This window comes from Psammomys obesus, unplaced genomic scaffold, assembly GCF_907164565.1.
Source record: "Psammomys obesus unplaced genomic scaffold, mPsaObe1.curated_primary_1811, whole genome shotgun sequence".
NCBI classification, from domain to species: domain Eukaryota; kingdom Metazoa; phylum Chordata; class Mammalia; order Rodentia; family Muridae; genus Psammomys; species Psammomys obesus.
In genome coordinates this window covers 6,002,017-6,021,225 of record NW_026596101.1, presented here as the reverse complement: position 1 = coordinate 6,021,225, position 19,209 = coordinate 6,002,017, and the positions used below count along the sequence as shown (strand labels likewise).

At 42.2% G+C, this 19,209-nt stretch overlaps 1 protein-coding gene across 6 annotated transcripts in view; it reads left to right on the top strand.

Moving 5' to 3' along the window:
• Window positions 1–19,209, top strand: part of Itpr1 (inositol 1,4,5-trisphosphate receptor type 1) — a 206,640-nt gene that overhangs the window by 4,021 nt on the left and 183,410 nt on the right. For all 6 annotated transcript variants that reach the window (XM_055628416.1, XM_055628418.1, XM_055628420.1 and 3 more), the window contains exons 2-7: window positions 5,631–5,717; window positions 7,962–8,120; window positions 10,185–10,283; window positions 11,728–11,811; window positions 11,914–12,060; window positions 18,439–18,534. In XM_055628416.1, coding sequence (XP_055484391.1) covers window positions 5,631–5,717; window positions 7,962–8,120; window positions 10,185–10,283; window positions 11,728–11,811; window positions 11,914–12,060; window positions 18,439–18,534 — 672 coding nt within the window. The remainder of the gene's footprint in view (window positions 1–5,630; window positions 5,718–7,961; window positions 8,121–10,184; window positions 10,284–11,727; window positions 11,812–11,913; window positions 12,061–18,438; window positions 18,535–19,209) is intronic.

The window sequence follows — 19,209 nt, the reverse complement described above, 5'->3', positions numbered from 1 at the left end:
CCCCCGTTGTCCCCAAATCTTCTGCCTGTTTTAGTGTAGTCATTAAAATGTGGTATTTTGGTCAGTGCCTCCCTTGTTTCTGGGGGCTGGTCTCTAGTGGGTTTTCATTTTTATTTTGGTCAATTACTGGGCAGGACCCGAGAGTCAGAGGTCAGGTTATTTTTAATTAATGCCATTTAAGGAATTTGTTGTCTAGACTACTCAGCGTCGTCTTGACAGAGGTAAGCAATGCGCATAGCCTTCTGAAGGAGCATGACATCTAGTGGCTGCTTACTGTGTGCTCAGTTCTTCAACAGAAGCTGGATTTCCCAGAAGTCACTTGGGCAAATGAATTAACTTCACCTTCACATCACAACATTAGTTTTGAAGGCTCTAGCGAATGTTTATGGAGAGTAGTTTGCCCACGACCTTGACATGGGTGCCCACACTGTTTGGAGTTTGAAAATGAACATGTTGTTAAGCTATTTGACCTAAGCCAAGCAGAGGAGTGACAGGTCTTTATTGTTTTTTAAAGCCTGGGATGTGAGTGCCTGTTTTTCTAGATCTTTAATTCAGTACGCTATTACGTCATTGAGAGCTCATTGACCTTCCATTAATAACCTTTCCCCACTCTTCCAATGCTCCTTCTGTACTGATTTAATAATGCTTGCTTTACTTCTGAAATAAAATAACAGGTGGCTTTATCAGAGTTGACCTTGATCTTGTTTAGGGCTCATGGTAACGTCAGCTGCCCAGAAACTGTGGGATGGAGTATTTTGTCCTTAGAAATGAAAAAGAGTTTCTAACCCACTGTATAAGAAAAATGAATAGTAGGTATTTTTCATTTGGCAAGGTCTTTAAAGAAAACATAAAAAAACTTCATGGTTTTTAAAATATCCAAGCCACTTGCCACAGAGACACAGGGAAGATATAGTTCCAGCAGTCACACAAATGAGCCTTATAGGAAATTAATTCCAAAATAAATGTGAACAGGAACAGGAAAGACCATTAGTTACCAGGATCCTGAACCTAACTTTGTGAAGACTAGCCTTGGTCTTTATTGCTTTATGTGCACTGCTTCCTCACAGGGAGATTTTAAACTATTGGTGGAAATATGTTTTTTTTCTCTAATTCCAATGATAACTGTTTCTCACTTTGTTGTGAGTAAATAAAAGATTTTCTTTCTACTTTTAAAGCCTACATGGTTGCTCCACTGTATGGCAGTATTACAATTTTACATAACCATTCCCTGGGGGGAGGGGAGGTAGGAAGACTTATTCAGGATCCCAACAGTTTTTTTTTGCCATAGAAATAATGTTGGGACTTTATACTTTTGAGAGGTTATCTAAGAAAGAAAAACTTACGGAAATAAAATTCCCGAGTAAAGTCACGTACATTGAGAGAAGCCTCCCCTCCCCATTATCTTGGAAAGGTTGTGTCATTTCACTGTGTTACAGTATGTTCATGGATGTATTTGAAGGGTTTAACAACCATGACCTCATTATTTTCAAGAAAGTAGGGAACCTTAGTCTATGGGCCCAGGTACAGTCTGGGTTTGGCTACCTTCTAACCTACATATTATGTTGCCTATTGAATGTAAAAATCATGATGTTTCTCTCTCTCTCTCTCTCTCTCTCTCTCTCTCTCTCTCTCAGGAAAGTTACTTAAGGATAGATGCATGAATTTGAATGAATTTTATTTATTCTCTCTCTTTCTCTGTTTGTGTGTGTTTGTGTGTAAAGGCTACAAGTCATCCTTGGATGTCGATCTTTAGAAGCCAGAACTGTGTTATTGCTTTTTTGTGTGTTTGTGACCAGTGTCTTGGTTGATCCGAGAATCCCAGGGATCTGTCTCTACCATCCCTGCGTCCAGCAATGGAATTACAAGGCTGTGCTAGCCTGCCTGATTTTTTATGTAGGTCCTGGGGATTGAACACTTAGGTCTTTATGCTATCTGGCAAACACTTTCTCAACTGAGCCATCTCCCAGACCCTTCACTGAACAAACATATTTTATATTCATGCTATTACTAAAGGGCGAATTAGAGACTTTCCTCTTTATATGATAAGGAGCTTTACAAGTGAGCCCACAGAATGGGCCATAAGTTACTGCTTACTGGGTTTGTTCAGTACTGATGGGCATGCACAATCATAAGTGATGGGTAACAGAAACAAAAGAGGCCTAATTCATAGTTTGACAAATTTTAAATGTGATCTTCCAGGGTGTCTTTAAGATAAGTGTTAGGTTCCATTTTCCATGTACTTTCTGTTTTTGTTTTTAATTTTTATTTTAGACAACTGCCCTCTCCCTCCAGAGCCACTGCTTTGTAATTAGATTCTGTTACCTTTTGGATGATCAGTTTACATTGAGTTGTGCCCACCCAGCATAGAAAGGAACTGTCTTATTTATGGTTTCTATTGTTGTGGTAAAACACCATAGCCAAAGCTATGGGGAGGAAAGGGTTTATTTGCCCCACACTTTAACATTGCTGTTCACCACCAAAGGAAGTCAGGACAGGAACTAAAGCAGAACAGGATCCTGGAGGCAAGAACTGGTGCAGAGGCCATGGCAGGGTGCCGCCTATTGGCTTGCTCCTCATGGCTTTCTCAGCCTGCTTTCTTATAGAACCCAGGACCACTGGCCCAGGGATGGAAGTACCTACAATGGTCTGGGCCCTCCCCTGTCAGTCACTAATTAAGAAAATGCCTTATAGCTGGATCTTATGGAGGCATTGTCTTAATTGAGGCTTCCTCCTTTCAGTTAACTCTGGTTTGTATGTCAAGTTGACATAAGCCCAGCCAAGCAAGGGAACTTAATATTTTTAGGCTCTTAGGTCTTAACTGGGGCTTTTGGAATTTCTTGGGAATCAGAAAAGGTTCATGAGAATTTTCCGTCTTAAAATTATTTGAGTCCAAGACGTGTTACTCAAGAATTCTGTAAGCAGGAACCTCACCAGTGTGTTGTTTTGGTCACAGAAAGGCTGTATTTGCTTTTTTTGGAAAATGTTATTTTATTTTTCTGAATCCATTGATTTTTCTCCCTATGACATTTTTTTCCCTGTTGAGTTTCTACCCAGTATTAGCTGAGAACAGCTTAGTAGAAAGAACAAGTCACTCTGTACAGAGTGCAAACTCTCATTCCAGATGAATCCAGTCCAGTGTTTTGTTTGGAAATCTATTTGTGGGGACTATAGAGAGCTCCAGAGTGCATGAAATACAAGGTGGAAGTTGGGAGAGCAAGGGCAGGGCAGGGGTAAGACTGAACACCTGTACAGAGGTCATCATGGATATTGAGTGCTGCTGTATTGTCTACAAGGCATTATCTCTGGGTATGACTGGAGTTCTGTGACTTTATCTTTGTGTTAGTGAGAAGGGAAGACTAGTACCTAATTCAAAAGGAGGGAGAGAAAGGGTGGATTGGCTCCTTCCTTGTCGGAGCTGATATGCACATGGTTACCCTGCAGGGGTTTTCCTGATATTCAGGTCATTATCTCCCTGCCCATCATTGGCCTTTTGAAGTGGGACTGCTTCCTGCAATTTTCTTCAGAGTTCACCTTTCTAAGTCACAGGAGCCACAGGTAGAGCTGGGGAATACCCTGTACTTAAAGGAATGGTTAAGGTTTTGGCCCAGCCGACCTAAGTCTTGTTTTAAAATCTTTGAGGTATTTAGAATTTTGTTCTTAATAAAAATGATTAAATTATTGTCTTAGTGAAGTAAACTCTTAGTCAGTGAAGAGGCACCATGAGCACAGTAACTCTTAGAAAAAAGAAAACATTTAGTTGGGGCTTGCTTACAATTTCGGGGTTTAGTCAGATATCATCATGACGGGAAGCATGGTGGCCCACAGGCCGGTTTGGTGCTGGAGAGGGAGCTGAGAGTTCTACATCTGCATCACAAGCAGTGGGCAGAGAGAGACTGGGCTTGGCCTGGGCCCTTGAAAACCCAAAGCCCACTCCACAGCCACAACCTTTTTTTTTTTAACAAGGCCACACCTATTCCAAGAAGGCCACACCTCCTAATCTCTGTCAAGAGTGCCACTTCTGAATGTCCAAGCATTCAAATCTGTGAGTGATAAGGGTCATTTCTATGCAAGCCATCACAATTATTTTATTGAAAGACTGGAGGTGAGATAACACAGTGGTGAAGCATTTGCCTAACATGTGTGAGGCCCTGGGTTTTTATCCTGAGAACACAACAATGAAATAAAAGATTTGTTAAAATGAAAAATTATTTAATGCTTATGATGTATTTTTCATATATCTGCAATATGTATGGTAGTTTGCTAATGTTTCCAAGTTTTCTTTTGTGGTAAGGACACCAAGTGAGTTTTGCTAACATACAGTGACCTGCTTAGATGATAATGTTTGTATGTAGGGAGCCTAACACCAACTCCCCCAAGGCCCTGTGAAAATGAAGGTATGTTACCTATGAAGTGGAACCTATGGGATCTGGCAGTGTCTTGCCTGAAGAGAAGAGACTCCAGGGAGCGAACATTGCATATAAACACTTCTCAAGTCTCAAAACATTACTGGTCATTGGGCTGTTACCTTCCATCAGATTCTCTCTGTAATTCTTCCCTGTCATGTTTAGTGTACTTGATGGGTAATGGACTTGAATGATAGTCTGCTTAGTGTCCATGGTGTTAGTAGTTCCCGTTGGCATCTTGTGATATAATAGCTCCTTTAGTGCTGCTTGGACAAATGAATGAGAGATGGCTGTTTCTGATGTTGTCCCCAACAGCCTGTTCTCTAGTACTCTAGGCTTTACCACCTTGCCAAGCATGCCAGACTTGACTGGTAATGTCGCTACTCCTACCTGTAACTCTACAAATTTGGAATTCAAACCAAATGTATATTTGAGGATTAGCTCTGTCATTTAAGAAATGAATGAAAAAAAAATATTAAAGCTAAAGTTAAGCAAAATTTGCCATATACAATAGAGAAAATAGTTCACTCAAGCCCATTGTATTAAATATCCGGTTAGCTGGGTGATGTGGACTGTTCTTAAATTTTAAATTTTACTGTTTCTTGTTTAAAAATTGGCTAATCTATCTTTTAAGGAATTATATGAAAATTAAATAAGATATGATGCCTTTTTGTCAGTAATGAATGAATAACAGGCCGCATAAGATACAGTAAGTAGCCATTATGCAAGGTGATTTATATAAGGTGTGGGTGCTGTTTTTATTCTTGTTTTATAAATAAGAACATAAGCTCACAGAAGTTTCTTAATAAATCAAAGTTCCTAAACCACATGCTGCCCCAAATTAGCTTCTCGATTCCATTCTCTTTTATTCCAAAGCCTTAAAGAATATTTGCAAATCACAAGAGGAATGGAAAACCCTTTCTGGCCTTACTCGGTTGTTAAAATATGTATGCATGCTCTTGACTAGTTTTTCATAAGCAAACACCCATGACTTCCCTGAAGAAAAAACTCATTTTAATGAAGCCCTGGAGGCCCTGAAAGCTGACACCAAGTACATAAGCCAGGCCGAGTTAGATGAGCTCCACAAGCTCCTGGCTCATTTCATAGAGCCTCAGGCTATACCCAGGAGTTTGCTTGCTCTGTGAGCCTGGTCAGTGTGGTTCTGTATTGCTGCAGAGGAATGGAACACATTCAGTCTGTGACCAGTCTTCCTTGTCAATGTTACAGCATGCTGCAGACTTGGAAAAGAAGCAGAATGAAACAGAAAACAGAAAATTGCTGGGAACCGTGATCCAGTATGGCAATGTAATCCAGGTAGGTGGAGGTGTCTCTTCTCTTTTAGAGCTGAAGCCTGATAAAGAAAAGAAATTGAGGAAGCAAACTCGTGACAGAGGTTTACCATTCCGTCCTTGGCAATGGGGCTCCAATAGAGAGAGGCAGCTACTGTATTGAAAACAGTCTAATGTGGTCATTTTATTGGGTCATGTCAGTGGCATAACCATTTCTTATCTCTGCCTATTGGTGATCACTTGCATGCAGACGGCTTAGACAGAAACTTCAAGCCTAAAGAGGATGATGCTACTTACTACGGTTTTGCCTAACTTAAAGTGTTTGAGAGTTCTTTTTATTTGGTGAAACTTGGATATCCTGTACATTTTAGCTGTTGTTTAAGAGCTGTTTGCCAGAGAAAATAAAAACAGTTCTGTGCACATACAGACACATGTATGTATGTATGTATGTATGTATGTATGTATGTATGCATGCATGCATGCATGTGCAAGGTTTCATTCAACTCAGACTGGCCTCATGCTCACCATGTTGCTGATTTGATCCTCAACTCTTGATCCTTCTACCTCCACTCTCCAAGCATTGGGATTACAGGCACATGCCTATCCTCCTCCACAAAACTTTAACCATATATATCCTTTTCAATGAAGTTTTTGTTAATCAAAAGAATCTCACGATTGTCGATTGTCATATTTTATGGTCTTCTGTACCCTTGAACCTGCTATAGAGATAACACGTGCCAAACAAGGCTTGCACAAGTCTTTCACAGGTGGTTCTGCTAACCTTGTAAAAACTACTAACGAGGAAGGAATTTATTTCTTTTTTTATTGCTATTGTGTATAGAGAGCACTGCTAACCCTAAATATGTACACACACACAAAATTAAAATTCTACTAAAACTCGGTAAAAACAACTTCCTATGATTTTTTTTTTTTAATAAGGGTACAAAAGTTATCTTAGAGCCTTGCTAAGTGGCCCAGGCTTGCCTTGCTTTTACTATGTAGGCTAGGGGGCATTGGGTCTTCTTCCTGCTCTGGCCTCTGTTGGGATTATAGGGGTGGGGGCCAACATTCCTGACTAATGCTTTTTGATTAAATGTTTACTTAGGCTAGGTCTTTCTAACAGCTCTCAAAAGCTATTAGAAGATTAGATTATCGATCCAGCCTGTCCTTATGAAGCTCCACCCTGTTTTCAAGCAAGGCCAGTACTCTTGAGGTTATACCCGAGCACAGGCTGGAACTGAGGATTTTAGAAGTGCACAGGGGATCCTGACAGCTAACACATTCACATTTTGTGAGGTTTCAAGAAAGACATGCCAAACCAGTGGTAATGGTAACGGCTTCTAGGATGGTTTTAAGTGATGTTAGTTTTGTTTTTGGTCTCAGGCCTTGGAACTCACCTGTGTCAAGGTGAGCCAGCCTGTGGAGGATCAGAGGCCATTCACCAAGGGAGGGCATTATTGTCTCCTGTTTATCTTGGCCACAGGCCATCCAGAATTCACAGAGTATACAGGTTATTCCACCACTCCCAGCAGCCCTCAGCAGATTTGTGGGCCTCTTAGGGGTGCTTTCATGTTGTGTGAACAGGAGATATGGCAGCTGCAGTAGAGTAGCTAGCTGGCTTTCCCTCTCTAGGGACTGAGAAATCTCATGTTCTTGTTTTCTCTTTTACTCAGCAACACGGGAAACCTGAATAATGCTTAAGGGTCAGGATTATTAGACAAACTCTTCCCTTTCTGGATCTTCCCTCTTTCCATGCTTCATGTATATCATCCTAGAGTGAAGAGTAAGGTGCTTGGAGCATTGACAGTGGGTGTCCAGGGTCACCCTGTTCTTCAGGAGGAATGACAGCTCCCTGATGGAATTGCCTTTTATATCCAACTGTTTTGCCTGTTGACAAAATTACCTTCCTTCATTCCCCAGTGGCATCAGTGGCTAGTTACACCACAGTTCCTTAGCCTTGCTCCGCAGGGTGATGCCATGCCTCTCTAGCAGCTTTCAGATGGTGGTATAATTGGCTTCTTTAGTATTTGTCTTGCCCAAGGCCATGTTGGTCAGAAAGGCAAAAAATTTTCTTTCCTGCCTCCTCTTCTGCCTCTCTTCCCTGTTCTTTTTCTTGTTGTTTCCAGCACTTGGGCACTTTGTGTTTCTCATGCTTCTCAAGGAGCTTGGTGGTGGGAGGGATGCTTAATACAGATTTTACATGGTGGAGGGAGCTATACCAGAGAACTCACAGGTTCACCCATATCGTGTTTTCCTGGTGGGTTTGTAGCTCCTGCATTTGAAAAGCAATAAATACCTTACTGTGAATAAGAGGCTTCCAGCCCTGCTAGAGAAGAATGCCATGAGAGTGACGTTGGATGAGGCTGGAAATGAAGGGTCCTGGTTTTACATTCAACCATTCTACAAGCTACGCTCCATCGGAGACAGTGTAAGTACAGCTTTCCCACCTGAAAAGTGCCCTGTGCCATGTTTGCAGCTGCCACTGTGCTTGAAGCTCAATGAGGAGAAGTTCAAAATTGGAGCCACAGGCATGAAAAGAGATCCGATCGCTATGGAAACTAGTGTTTGGGAAACAAGGAAATGAGGAGAGAAGGATGTCCTTAAAGACAGTTGCTATGTTTTTCCTACTGGGCCTCTGACAAAATTCTATTACCTCAGTAATTGTACCATGAAAACAGCCATCCCGAATTAATATCTTGGTCAAGGGTCCCTTGTCGTTTCATTTCCATGTGTGCAACAGAAATGTTCAGCTATTTTGGAAATACTGAAGGATGGAAAGTGGGAAAGAAACAGCCTTTGTAGGGAATGGGAGTGGACTGTGTCTTTACCCCATGCTTCCTGCGTCAGTAGGCAGGCAGTGTCTCCATCTCCTCCTCCAACTGCAGTCGTCCCCTGTCCTGGGATTCTAGACAATACAAAGCCACAGGCATCCCTTTTCAAGGCAACCCAGAACACTTCTGATATTTGTTAGTTAGATTAGGCAGTCATTACGTGGGCACACACTTAACAGTGAATATGTTTAAATGCTATCAGCTATGTACTTGACCTTGTTAAGGTTTTAAAATAGATGCTTAAAAAAAAAAAACTAACTAAAAAGAAATTGGCACCTTAAACAGCATGAAGTGTTCTGGAAACACTTACCTACACTTTACTTAAAACACTTAAAACTAAGTTTTGCCTTTTTTTTTTTTTTTTTTTTTTTTTTTTTGTGATGCCATTTAAACTTACAGGCTGTGGTCGTTTAAATATTCTTGTATGTTTGTATGCATGTTATATCACAATAGCAAGGTGTTCTCTCACTACTGGCATACAGTGAATATTGATCCCCAAGAGAGGTTCTTTTTCATGAACTTAGATTCATTTCAAGTTATAGAAATTTTCTCATGTATTCTTCTAAAATGTATCATTCTCAAAATATGCGGGGTTTACCTCGTAGGAAGACAGTCATCTCTTTTGCTTCCTTTCCTTCTACTTCCACCATAAAAAGCAAATGTAGGGCTGAGGAGGTGGCTTGCTGCACAAGTCTGAGACTATGAGTTCAGATCCCCAGTAGTCACATAAAATCCACGCTTGGCTATATGTGTGTGCCTTTAACCCCAGAAGTGGGAGAACAAACTAGGCAAATCCTGTCTGCTCAATAGCCAGCCAGCCTCACTGAGGAGACCTTAGGTTCCCTGAGAGAACCTGTCTCAGGGAGATGAGGTAGAAAATTATACAGGTTGTTCTACATGCTTCTCTGCACATGCCTCCACATGCACGTCTGCAAACATGTTTCCCCAACACATAAACACACACACACACATACACACACACACACACACACACACACACACGTGAGAGACAGTGTATCTCGTTTCAAGTTTTCTTTTCAGTAAATCTTTCCTGTTCTATCACTTTATCTGTTAATCTATGACTTACTTGAGAGTATAATAGGAATAATTAGCTTTTAAAATAGTTTTTTTTTTTTTTCTCATATTATAGCTACTGACTCATTCACACTGCAGTGGTTTAAGGGTGTTAGCTTAGGTAGTGGATCGGAATATGAGGTGTCAGGCATAGCGTAGGTATGGGTTTCTGGGCAGAGGACCAGTTTGTCAGGTATCAAAGCATAACCAACAACAGTTGTGCACTGAATTCCAGCCTCGGCCTTCTTTTGGAATGCACACCATGCCTGTGTAGGTCAGGCTTTAAAAGCTTATATGTGGGGGCTGGAGAGATGGTTCAGTGGTTTAGACTGCTCCAGCTGCTCTTCCAGAAGTCCTGAGTTCAATTCCCTGCAACCACATGGTGGCTCACATCCATCTATAATGGGATCTGATGCCCTCTTCTATCATACAGGCACACATGCAAATAGAACACTCATAGGTATAAATAAATAAATCTTAAAAAAAAAAAAAAAAGCTCATATGTGCTGTGATGGGCCTCCTGGAACCGTGTAGCAGTACCTGAACATCTGACCTGTGAAAAAGCTGTGTTGCTCCTTCCTTTCCAGGTGGTAATAGGCGACAAGGTGGTCTTGAACCCTGTCAATGCTGGCCAGCCTCTGCATGCCAGCAGCCATCAACTGGTGGATAACCCAGGCTGCAATGAGGTAAGGGTGCTCAAAAAGGGGAAGTACAGGTAGAAGGGTGAGGGCTGCGTCACAGCAGCTGGCCTTGTGGGGCCCAGGGTGAGTGTGCGTGTGTGCGCACACACACTGCATGTGACTTCAGCAGCAACTTAGGACACTGCCCCTGCTGCAGCGGAAGAGCCCAAGGCCCACATTTTTGGCAGCATGAGGTTTTGTTGGTCTGTGCAAGGGCAGTGAGTTTGACAAACTTTGTATCACCAAAGAATCATTCTCCTTTTGCCATTTTCCCCCCTCCCTGTAGGAAGACATTTCTTCAATTTGACTCCCTGAGGAAGGCATCTTATTGTAATTCTGAGGAGATAACATTACAGGTTCCTCGCAGCCCTGCTAGGGTACCTTGTTTTCATCTGTATATCTGCTAAGCCTCTCACTGGGCAGTTACGGACACAGGATTCCGGCTCTCTTTCCATAGAATGTCTGTCTCATGGCGAGCACATGGCCTGTAGATTGAGAAAGATGTGAATTCAGATCTCAGTCTGTGGTCCCTGAGCTCTGGAACTGTAGATGAGTTACTCAGTATCTCTGTGTATCAGTCCCCAGTCTGAAAGGAGGGTAGGGTTTCTTAGGGTGCTGCTGAGGATTAAGTGAAATGCTGTTAGCACATCATGGTTCTGTGCCTGGGAAATAGTGATTGTACAAATAAGGGCTTTTACTGTTACTGATGACCAATAACATTTTCAAGTGTATGTTGGGCGGGACTTGTTTCTTGCCTTGGTATCTCATTTCATTCTGTAAGTATTTGATTTCATTTGGCCTTTATATTTGTGGCTATAGAGCCAGAGACTTGAAGGAAAGGAACATAGCATTCTAAAAGAGACAGGAGGAAAACAGGTCTTGAACCTTCAAGTCACATTGGAGCATGTGTAGTGATGGGTACAAACGAGCCATTTGTAACCCTACGTTTCTCCCTCCCCAGATGACTTTTCAGGTTCTTTGTTCAGGATGTATTAGTTACTTTTCACATTGCCTTGACAAAGTACCTGAAAAGAAGCAACTTAAGGTTTATTGTGGTTCACAGGCCTGGTGTGAAGGTCATGGTGATTGGAGTGGAGCAGCTTGAGCATAGGCTGTGCATACCTTCATAGAATAGGAATCAGAGAGAGGACTGGGAAGCTAGGCCAGGCTATAAGCCTCAAGGCTTTCTGCTGTAGAGACCAACTTCCTACACTGAGGTTCCTCCTCTTAAAGGGTCCCAGATTCTGCCAGAACAGCTCCACCAGCTGGGGACCATGCATTCAGACACATGAACATGCAAGGGGACATTACAGCGCTCTGAACTATATATAACAAGATGTTTGCACCGAAGCCCAGCTGGCCTTCCTGGCTACAGTGAGGAACTTTGGGACTGTATGACATAGCTATTCTAGGAGGCTATGTGAAAAATTAGCTCTGATTTGCTTTCTAGGTCAACTCCGTCAACTGTAATACAAGCTGGAAAATAGTCCTTTTCATGAAGTGGAGTGATAACAAAGATGACATTTTAAAAGGAGTAAGTTTGATGCTCTTTGGCAATTTGCTTTTCTCAGAGTAGCAGGCTTGTTTTGTTTTCAGACTCATTTTCCTTTTACTCACATCTCGTGTTGACATACAGGGTGATGTGGTGAGGCTCTTCCATGCCGAGCAAGAGAAGTTTCTCACATGCGATGAGCACAGGAAGAAGCAGCATGTCTTCTTGAGGACAACAGGCCGGCAGTCAGCCACATCGGCCACCAGTTCCAAAGCCCTGTGGGAGGTGGAGGTAAAGGAGTGGGCCAGGAGAGCTGGGACAAGGGACTGGGGATGAGGGTGGGTGATGGAGTTCAGATACAGATCTCTCTGCAGATGTGTTTCTAAATGATGTCCAGGTATATATAAAAACAAGTAGAGATGGTCCAGGAAAGCAAGCACAGCATGGTGTACCGGATGGATGTCACATGGCCTTATGGAGAAAGATAACATCTACACATTCTTTCCCTGAGCCATCAGAAATGGCCTTTTCTTATCCTCCCCTTTCCTCTTCTTCCCCCTCCATCCTTTCTCTTGTTTATCTGTCACAATATTATTCAATCAAATAGCCACCTGGCATTGATAAACAAATGGCTCCCACACTGGTGTTGGGACACAAATTAAGCTGTGAGATAATGTCTTCTGTATATGACAGGGAGGTGCACTCATGAAATCTCAACAATATGATTACCTAAAAATGACCTGAAAATAAAAACCAGTTCACATACCTTTGTGGATGGGAGGGAATCTCACCTGATCCCACCCCTCAGTGAAGAGCTACAGGAAATTAACAGCTGCTGAGAGAGGGAGAATCAGTCTTCTTCAAGGATGAACATCCTGGTAGGTTATCCAATTTTAAGCTGTCAGCCCTCAGCACTTATACCTATGAGCAACACTAAATTAACTCAGCAGGTTTGTAATATCATCCTCATCTCAAAATATAAGAGGCCATAGATTTGAGAAGAGGAGGGGGAAAGGGAGCAGTTAGAAGGAGGAGGGAAATGTTATTTCAATACTCATACATGAAATTCTCAAAGAATACCTTAAAAAAGAAAAAAGAGCAGTGAGCATCCTGACACTCAGTATGATGGCCTAGGTGACAAGAGGGGTATTCCGTGTAGTCTGGAGGTTTTGGTAAGGAAGGATGAACTGACTGGGTGAAGATTAAGATTTCCTAAATAGCAATGGATGGGCCCAATCCACTGCTCACACAAAAGGCCCTGGTTAAAGTGTGTCATAAAACAAAAACAAGCGTCCTGATGTGAGAAAGGTGAAGGTAGAGGGGAAGTGTGAGGGCTGGTATTGAAGGGAGGGTGATGGGAGAGTCACGAGGAGGGAGTAAGCAGAGTGTATTTCATAAAAGTGTGAAACCATCAAAGATCCTAAAGGATGGGAAGAGTTAATACTTTACTAGATGATCTGTATTTTTCAAGGGAGAGAAGTGGGGTAGGGCATGTCGTGTAAGGGAAAGGCTTGGAACTGGAAACATAATACAAGACAGACACTGAATAATCCTGCTTTCAAGCAACATAGGGTGGACATGGGAAAATGACCTCACTGGAGACCAGAGCCTCAAACTGCCCCAGTCAAGGCTGCAGGGTATTGGGAATGGTACTCACAGGAAGGGAAGAAGTGGGGAAAGGTGTTTTGAGTAACAGAGTTAGTACAGTCAGCCTGTTTCTTAGAGAAGACAGTGATTCTGTCCTGAGCTTGCAAGACCAAGAAAGAAACTGATATGAACGTTTGACGATAAAGATACTGAGAGCCTGAAGGAAGGCAGAGCTGTCCTTCCCACTCAAAGTCTCTCTCTGTGTGGCTGCATTTCTTTGTCTCTACTTGTTATCTTTCTCCCTTCTCCCTCCTCTGGCCTTGATTATGTAATGTCTTGATTGGCATTTAGACAAATACAGCAGAATACCCAAGTCATACACAGAATTCTGTGTTCATTTGCAAGGAACCAGGACCTGGATCAAGAACCAGAAGAAGAGTAGCCCCTAAGAGGTCCCTCAGCGTGTCCCTGAGTACTTCCTGTTTCCTGCTGGATAAGTGACGGATAGGTGGCCAGTGTCTTCTTGGACATCACAGAGCAGCTATTAGACTAGGCAGCCTTTACTTCTCTATGTTGTTGTGTGCTTATCACCGTCCATTTCTTTGTCTTGCCTCATGGTGCTGTATTGTCCACATCCCATGCAGCTTGTGAATCTGCTATTTGTTGATGACATTTGCATTGTTTCTAATTGGGAACTGTTATAAATAAAGCTTAGTGCCACTTGTGCTTATGAGTAGGATAACATACCCATATTGGGTATAGGTTTAACAATATAAGAAATTGCCAATTCAAATCCAATTCAAATTTCAGCCTCTGGAAGCCAATGCAGAAGGATTATTATGAGTTCAAGGTCAAAGGCTGTAGAGACCCTGACCCAAAACAAAACAACAAGGAAACTGAGAACAAGAATGAGATTGCCCAACTGTTTTCTAAAGTGGGAGGGGTGGAATTTTCAAATTCTCACCATGAACATTCAATATGACCATTATTTTTCATGTCTGCCGCTGAAATAGATGTGAAAGTGATACTCCTTGTGGCCTTTGCCCTCCCTTGTGGTGCTGATGCTAGTTTTCTCTGTGCTCATCTGTTGTCTGCTCAAATACTTGACTCATTTAAAACCCTCCTTTCTTTTACCTGAATGAAGAAATAGGCTCATCTTGACATTGTGTCGATCGTTTGCTGCAGCTGCCATTATGAATAGACACCTGTTTAACCATCCATCCATTTATTCATCCTTTTATTTTTTCCTTTTTTTTTTGGGGGGGGGGATTACCTTCTCCACCTATTTTCTTTGCCTTTTCATTCCACATCTGTAGCATTTGTTCTTTGGATGGTCTGGTCACATCTGTTCAGGGCCAGTCAATCCAGTTAGATTGTAAACTCCTTGAGAGCTAGAGCTTTGGCTGTGGGTTTGTCTTTGGTCACTGATGTCCTCCTTGTTCACACCCTAGGGTGTGTGTGTTTGCTTTTTCCTTTGCATTCAAAATAGTGTCAGAAAAGTGGGTAGAGGAAGAAGGAGGCAGGAAGAGGAAGTCAATGGGTTAGGAGAGGGAAGCAGGGAGGAGGGCACAGAGCAGAATGAAACAGTAGGGCAACAGTCTCCTCAGGATAACTACAAGTGGGAAATGCAAAGTGAAGAAAACTGAACATTTAGGAAGTAGAGGAAAAGTAGACCATCTTTCCCTGGGCCTAACCACTTCTATCGAGCCATTTTTTTTTTTTTTTTTTTAGGGGGCAGGGTATTTTTGCATAGTTGGCACTTTATAAACAGATTTCTTTTTCCCCCTGCTTGATCGTAGTTGAAGAATTGTGTAAGCCTACAGAAATCCGGTTATCCAACTCCGGTGCCTTAAAAGCAGTTCACCAAGCCTTTCTCATTCAGAATTGATTGAGATGAATCAATAATGATGGCTTTCCAAGGGGATTTAACTTGAAAGTCCCTGGAGAGCATTTTCTTTCTTTTTCCTGTGAGGACAACCAGCTATAGATTCTTACTCCACCAAAAGCTGTCTCCTGCCATTTTGTTGTTTCTTCTGAATTTCCTATGAAAATGTTTAGCCTTTCTTCAAATTGTTTTCTGCCTTACTGGAAACTTAAGTGTTCCTTCAAAATAAAAGAAGGAAAACAACACCACATTTTATAGATTAAAATATATATAGATCTAGACATGCCGGAGAGACGAGCCCTTGGGAACCAGAGTTCAGTTCTCAGCACCTGCAAGGCAGCTCACAACTGTCTGTAACTCCATTCCCAGGAGATCTGAGGTCCTCTTCCGGCCCCTGTGGGCATTGCATGGACATTGTGCTGAGAAAGAGAAGCAGGGAAAACACTCATTCGCATAAAATAAGATAAAATTTCAAAGAGAAATTGGAAAGCACTCTGAGGGTCTCATCATATATTAGCATAGCCAGCTGGCTTCAGTTAACACAACGTAACAGAACTGTGTTAACATAGTTTCCCTCTATTTCTCCCCACTGTTGCTGCTGCGATCATATATTTTGTTTCCACATGTATGACAAACTTCAGTTCACTTTACTATTTCCCTTGCTCCCAGGGGTGTCTCGCCAGTAGCCCTTAGATCTTAATATAAGCGTATGTACGCCCTTGTAAACTGCAGGTTGTGTATTGGAACCCCTTGTATGATATGGCTCAGAGAACCCACCCCAGGGAAGCAGTTGATTATGTGTCAAAGACATGCAGACGTGATCACACAGGGCTCTTCCATGTTTGCTTGCGTAGTTACATCCTAAGCTCTGCGATTCTTCCCAGAGATCCAAGTTTGCATAGAGGATTTTGTTCTTCAGAAGTTCCGTTGTTTCTTGTAGTCCAGGTCTGCCATGGACAAATTGTATTCTCATTTGTGTGAAAATAACTGTTTTACTTTCATTTAAAATATTTTCCCTTTTTATTTTTCATTAAAAGCTTTATGTGGATGCAAGTCACACGCTGTGTATTTACACTGAAAAGTGCACAATTCACTAATTTTAATAGAGTCTTGGGGCTGTGGCACTATTAGCTCTACAAATTTTAGAGTATTTTTTTTTAAAAAAACCTTGTCACCATTAGCAGTCACTCATCATCTCTCCCAACTTCCAGTGCATCTCAGTTAAGCTTTCTATGTGTTTTCGGGGTCATTTTTACATTCTGGCTCCCATGAAGAATACAGCTGTGAACATTTGTGTGCTCGTTTTTGTGTTCCGGTGTTCTCATGTCTCAAGAGTAGAGTCGTGGGAGGAAGGGTTTAAGCCGGACCTGTGAAGAGTCCACTGGCTGCCTCTGTAGCACCTGCATGCTATTCGTTCTAGAAGTGTGTCATGGTTCTGGTTTCTCCGTGAAGCTTTCATTTCCAAAAAGCAGTTTTGTTGGCTTTAGAATTCTAATTGAATGCTGATGCTTGATTTATACTGCTTGAGATGTGAGTGCAGTGTTTTTGAAATCTTTGTTCCCCTTTTTTCAGTGTCTGTCTCATAAGTGTGACTACGGTATTTCTTCACGTGTGTGTGTGTGTGTGTGTGTGTGTGTGTGTGTGTGTGTGTGTGCTTATCCTGCCAGAGCTCTTTAAGTTTCATGACTATATGGGCATGTGTCAGTAATGACACAGGTCATTTCTTCTCAGATACAACCTACCCTGACAAGAGCTGGATCATTCCATCTTCTTATTGCTTGACAGTGTAGGGTTGTAATTCTTTGATGAAAGAATTACAGTGTAATTCTGTTGGGTGCATAGGGTTTGTTGTTGTTTTGTAGGAGAAAGCAGTTTCGTTTTGTTGGAGTCACATACCTGTGAATCAGTTTGGTCCCATGCAGGCTCCTTTTCATGCATCACTAGGTAAAGGTAGAGGAGACTATATTGCGATGCTCCGTCATTAACGGTAAATGCCCATCATGGTCCTTAGGATCTCTCTGCCAAGGTTTGTTAGTGAGAACCATTCCCAGCCCTGTGGGAACTCTGGGAGTATTGAAATTTAAGGTGCATGTATTTCTGAGGCACATTCATCTATACACGTGTATGTGTGTTGCTGGGGCATGATTCCTGGTCTTGGAGAGTGGTAGGCAAGTGTTCTGCCACTGGACTATACTCCTCTTCCGATCTTAATCATTTTGGGGATCTTATGGAGGTCTTTAGGTATTGGTGGTTTGATATTTAGTCAAAGGTTTGTGCAAATTTCTGGTGATTTCGCTGTGTGTAGCATTATACCTCTGGAGCTCTTTCTTTCAAACCCTGGCCTTTTCCTTCACTCTATGAGCCTCGTGCTTAGCTATACCTTCACTGGGCTGCTACTCCTCTTCTGAGAGACCACAGAGATGCACCGCTTTCAGTCTAGCAAATACATTTATTTCATACATCCTTCCCAATTCTCTCCATCACTGCGGTGATGTCATCTGTATGTTTCAGTGCAGTTGTTAACATATGTCCTTTGCATTATCATGGCTAGAAGATGAAGTTTCATGGTAAATTACCCCAGACTCTCTTCACTCTCACAGGTGAGAGCACAGGTCAGCAAATATATCGCAGCACACAAGTACGTGTATGGGAAAGATCTCTGGAATTTTATTTTCTCAACTTGTCATTTTGTGGATGAATTTCAGAATCTTTATTCCTGGGGTAAAGGAAATGGCTCAGCATTTGCCATGTAAGCACAAAGATCTGCGTTTGTAGATCTCCACTTTCACATAAGAGCTAGGTGTAGTGGCAGAGACAGGCAGATTCCCAGAGGCTTGCTGGCTAGCTGTTTTAGCCAAAATGAAAGTCTCCAGGTTCAGAAAGAGCAATGGAGCAAGATACGTGAAGGTAACTAGCAAACGAATCTTATATTTCATTAAGTATTCAGGCAGAGATTTATTCCAGACATTGTATGTTAACCAGGAGACAATCTTTTTTATAGAGAATCATCATTTAACTGATTCTGTATTTCTGAATTCAGACGTTCCATATTGGCACAGGTTCATAGAAGCGTGCTAACCCCTGACCCAAGCTAAAAATACCACTAGTACCCATGACTTATGATGTCTCCACTTCAGTGGCATTTCATTGTGGGCTGACAACTCTTCCACACCCATTAACCCTCCTCCTCCTTGTAGGTAGTCCAGCATGACCCATGTCGGGGTGGAGCTGGGTACTGGAACAGCCTCTTCCGGTTCAAGCACCTGGCTACAGGGCATTACTTGGCAGCAGAGGTAAGTAGCTTCACATGGTTTTCTCTTGGAAAGTGAATTCACCGTGATCATCTTTCTTCACTCATCTGTAGCTGCTGGACGCCTGGAAGCTTAAGGGAGTTCCTAGTCACCATGCTTTTCCTTCTGCCTATTTTTCTTTTACCTTGTTTCTCTAGAACAGGAAAGTTACAGATGACTGACATGCTGTGGGGCTTGGCAGGGGTTCTGATGAAGCTGTAGGGAGAAAGGAAGCTAGAAAATAATGCTAATGTAGGTTTGTGTGGCTGTTCTCCTGTTTTGTTGTTCTATATGGCTCTGCTTGTAGTCATCTACCAACCCCCACTCCAACACAAGTGACTGATAACTTTCTGCACTGGACACATGGTATATAAAATCGGAAGCATTGTAGTTCACAGAGAACTAGAGGATTTCATGAAAAAAATCTTACTCTTCAGGGCTTTAGGGGGAGACGTGGGTGTCATCAGTCTTCCAAGAATATCGGGAATCAAATTAACATTTTTGGGGGGACAAGGTTTCACTCTGACTAGCCTAGAAACTACTGTGTAGACCAGGCTGGCCTCACGCTCACAGCAGTCCACTTACCTCTGCCTCCCAAATACTGGGCTTAAAAGTGCGTGCATATGTGTATACACACACACACACACACACACACACACACACACACACACACACACA